Source organism: Nansenia antarctica, assembly GCF_963989245.1.
Source record: "Nansenia antarctica genome assembly, chromosome: 20".
Lineage (NCBI taxonomy): Eukaryota > Metazoa > Chordata > Actinopteri > Argentiniformes > Microstomatidae > Nansenia > Nansenia antarctica.
In genome coordinates this window covers 2623544-2627571 of record NC_137693.1, presented here as the reverse complement: position 1 = coordinate 2627571, position 4028 = coordinate 2623544, and the positions used below count along the sequence as shown (strand labels likewise).

The window sequence follows — 4028 nt, the reverse complement described above, 5'->3', positions numbered from 1 at the left end:
GAGACCAGGTTGCACATTCATGTATAGTGGTGGTGGTTTTTTATGGGTGAGTTGCCCTCTACAGTGAACAAACATGAATGTCATCATAGATCAAACATAGGCTCGTATAAATGCAAAACTACACAGTCCGAGACAACTTAAATATGTGGGTGAAATGGACGAAACGAACCTGCTATTTGAACCCGTCTTATTAAACAGTATGTTAGACAGAATCACATACAGTCGTATGAGTCACCATTGTCTCCCTCAATTGGATAGAGATCAAAATACTATATTATTATATCTCGGTGAAATTGACAAAACAATGAACCTGTCACTTTGGAGCATTCAACGGGGGCCATAGTTGTCCATCTCTGTGTGTATTACTGATCTGTGTGTGACTGAAAGGGCTTCTAGATAATCAACATTCCTCATTCCACTTCCTCACAACGAGGACTTTAGCACGATACGTGTCATACCAAATAAACAACTTGAAATGTACACGAAAAAAAAAGGACAAAGAAATAAATCGAACGAAACGAAATACTTTTAAATAATTAAAATTCAAATACATCCTTATAGAGTCTTTAAGATCCCTGTTGTTCCTCTCGCGCAAAAAAATGTCGTCTTTTATTTTAGAATATCGATTTTAATGCACCGCCGAATATTTCATCCTTTTCTGTTTTTGTCGTTGGTTGCAGAACCACACGCGAACCACGTTCTTTTTCAGGTCCAGTTTCTCAGCGATCGCTGCAATCTTTTCCGAAGACGGACGGGGTTGGATGGCAAAGTACGCCTCCAGCGAGCGCTTCTCCGGCGCGGCTATCGACGTGCGTTTTCGTTTCCTCTCGTTGCCGCTGAAAAGGTCCGGCTTGCTGTTCTTCTCCCGGTGCGCCGCCTCCGCCTCCTCCAGCCAGGCGTGGAGCACCGGCTTCAGCGCGATCATGTTATTGTGGGAGAGGGTGAGGGACTCGAACCGGCATATGGTGCTCTGGCTGAGCGAGCCCACCCCGGGGATCTTCAGGTTGGCGAGCGCCGACCCCACGTCCGCCTGGGTCACCCCCAGCTTGATCCGGCGCTGTTTAAACCGCTCGGCGAAGGCTTCCAGCTCGCGCGGGTCCGACTCCACGTCGTTGACGCACACAGACATGCCGTTGTGGACCGACGACAGCGAGTGCGGGTGAGGGTGACCCCCCATGGCCATGGCCTGGTGCAGGTGGCCCATGGTCTGGAGGTGGTGCTGGTGGGCTTGCTGCTGCGAACTCATCCCGGACGGGTCCGGAGCCCCCATGCCGCTCACCACCGAGAGGCTCGAGGACAGGTGTTCCAGGAGGTCCCCCTCCAGGGTCTGGCTGAGGTGGTGGTGGTGGGACGGGTGGGAGATGTTCCCGGTGGAGGAGGAGGTGGAGGAGCACGGCAGCACGCTGCTCATGGTATGGTAAGTCACGTCGGGGGGCTTGAAAGGGAGGTGACTCTTGCCGTGAGAGACAATGTCAGCCGCCGCGAGAGCCTCCGCCCGTGCCAGTAGACTCTCATCAAAGCCGGCGAAGATATTGCCCTGGAGCTGCAAGCAAGAGCGCGCATATCGGAGGAGTCAGTGGGGAATTCTGTCAACTCAGGATTAAAAAACATTTCAATCCACAAGCATGCACGGGGAGAGAACCCCCTCAAAGCACAGGTCATAAAAATTAATATGGAAGCGGCAGCTTTGCTTGAATAGACATGTGGATGAGAGAGAGAGAGAGAGAGAGTGGCGGGGGGGGAGGGAGGGGAGAGGAGGGGGGGGGGGTAGACGAGACAGATAGAGAGATAGAGAGAGAAAGAAGGAAAGAAGGAAAGAAAGAAAGGACGGGACAAGAGCACAAGAGGAACCCCCCGAAGTCATTTCTGATTCATATTTTTTTTTTTTCAACAATTCCCAAATATGTAAATATGTAGGCCTAATCCTAACCCATATTTCTTTCTTCTTCTTCTCTCTCTCCAAATGTTGCGCCTCAAACGCCTCAGTGCGTAACGGTAACGTACCTGCGGGGCAGGTAGACACACTCTGCGCAGGCCCTCGGGGCCCCCGTGGTGCAGGCCCCCGGGGTACTTGGGCTCCTGCAGGCCGGGGTGCTGCAGCATGGAGAAGTGCTGCTTGCCGTTCATAGTCATCATCTTCGCGCTGGACCTTGCAGGTGAGTGTGTGTGTGGGCCCCCCGGACATATAGAGACCACCAGACCGCACGGTTCTCTGGCTCGCTCAGCTAGCTGCTGCTGTGGGACTGCTGAGCTGTTTCCATTGGCAGAGGAGAGGAGCACTGCTGGTCTGGTCTGGTCTGCCTTCTCTCTCTCTGCCTTCTCTCTCTCTGCCCCCACCTGAGCTTTAGTCCACTTACACAAGTAACCAAGTCAGGGCAACGCGGAGGCGCGCTTGTGCGCATGCGTGGAGACGCGCAGCAGGAGGATAAGTGCATGAACGCCGTGAAATGTGAAATGTGAAAATGTGAAAATGTGAAATGTGAAATGTGAAATGTGAAATGTGAAAATGTGAAATCGCCCAGGGCCAAATAAAGCAGTATAGCTTATAGGCATATAGGAATCTACTGTAGGCTATGTGTATATGTTCACAAGTGAGCATGGATGGATGCTCACCCTCACTCATTCGATGGTGTGATTCTGTTAAAAAGAAGCGGGTGTTTAAAAAAAAAAAAGTAGTATGTTTTGATGTTATAGGCTACATTTTGCATTCCTTATATAATATCCCAATATAGTCTCACTGTTGTCAGTGAGTGTATGCTATTGTTGTTTTGACTATATTCGAACACACTTACAACACAAAATAATGATGGATTCTTTTCGGGGGTATATAAACAGAAGAATATAATTGCAGGGGATTTTGGCAAATATTTGTGGGCCGCTACCCACACGTTTAGCTGTGTTGCTCATTCCACGAATGCATGGTCCTTACAATTTGTACCTCGTTGTAAAGGTGACTAATCAGGCTTTCCAACGATATAACATACAATACCAATTGGTATTATTAAAGGGGAGGATTAATCAACCAAAAGAACGTTTCCGAACTTTTTTTGAGGAGTTTATATGGCATCGGTAAAAGTGGTTGCAGGAAGAGAGAGAGCCTAGCCTGTAGTTCAGCACCTTGGAGAGCAGCTGTGACAGGCAGGGCCGGCCATGGTGACAGGTTTCAGGTACAGCATTCAGGTGATTCCCGTCGAGGAAAGGCGATGCCAGAAGCACTCCTCGGCACCGCAGGGTGTGACTAACTACAGCAGCAGACATGTGAAATCTATCTCACACAGTTCGCTACATTCATTCATTCAATAAAAATGTGAATTTGAATTCACACATTACAGCCATGCTGACACTCAGAAAGTTATTTTAGGTTGGCCTCATCGTTGATTCATTAAATAGACTGTGTTCAAATAATAATAATAATAATAATAATAATAATAATAATAATCATTATTATTATTATTATAAATAATTAATAATAATATTTTTTATATTATTATTGTTGTTGTTGTTGTTGTTATTATTATTATTATTGTTATTATTAAAGTTTAAATAACTATTTCAAGCTTTGGGCCATATAGAACATTTGACAAATAACGAAATAAAAGGTTTATATAGATCTCTTAATTAATGTAATCAACAGTTGAGCATGATAGATTCGATTAGATTCAACCTTTTTGTCATTGCACAGTAGTACAATGAAATGTTTTTTGTTTTTTTTTCACCCCTGGAGCAATTATTAAAATTAAGTGCCTTGCTCAAGGACACAACGGCAGTTGTGATGTGATGCCAGTAACCCTCCAGTCACCAGCTCACATGCAGCTCCCTCATGAGGCGGGGATCGAACCAGCGACCTTCCAATTGCTAGCCCGATAACAGAGTCATTATTATGTATATCTAACCATAAACATATGGTTATTACAAACTAGCATGAACGAACCACTTGTCCTTGCTGTTATTGTTTATGCTGCTACTTTGTCATACACATTTGTGACACAGTCTGGTCATTTGGTCCGCATGTCGGCAGCCAATCAAAA

The 4028-nt window shown here is 46.4% G+C and overlaps 1 protein-coding gene across 1 annotated transcript; it reads right to left on the bottom strand.

The window, feature by feature from the left end:
• Positions 1-628: 628 nt before the first annotated feature.
• Positions 629-2136, bottom strand: pou4f3 (POU class 4 homeobox 3; the record flags this gene model as incomplete). The annotated part of the gene is made up of 2 exons (XM_080550097.1): positions 629-1543; positions 2005-2136. 2 exons carry the CDS (start codon positions 2134-2136, stop codon positions 629-631), a joined length of 1047 nt encoding a protein of 348 aa, XP_080406223.1.
• Between the last annotated feature and the right edge of the window lie 1892 nt (positions 2137-4028).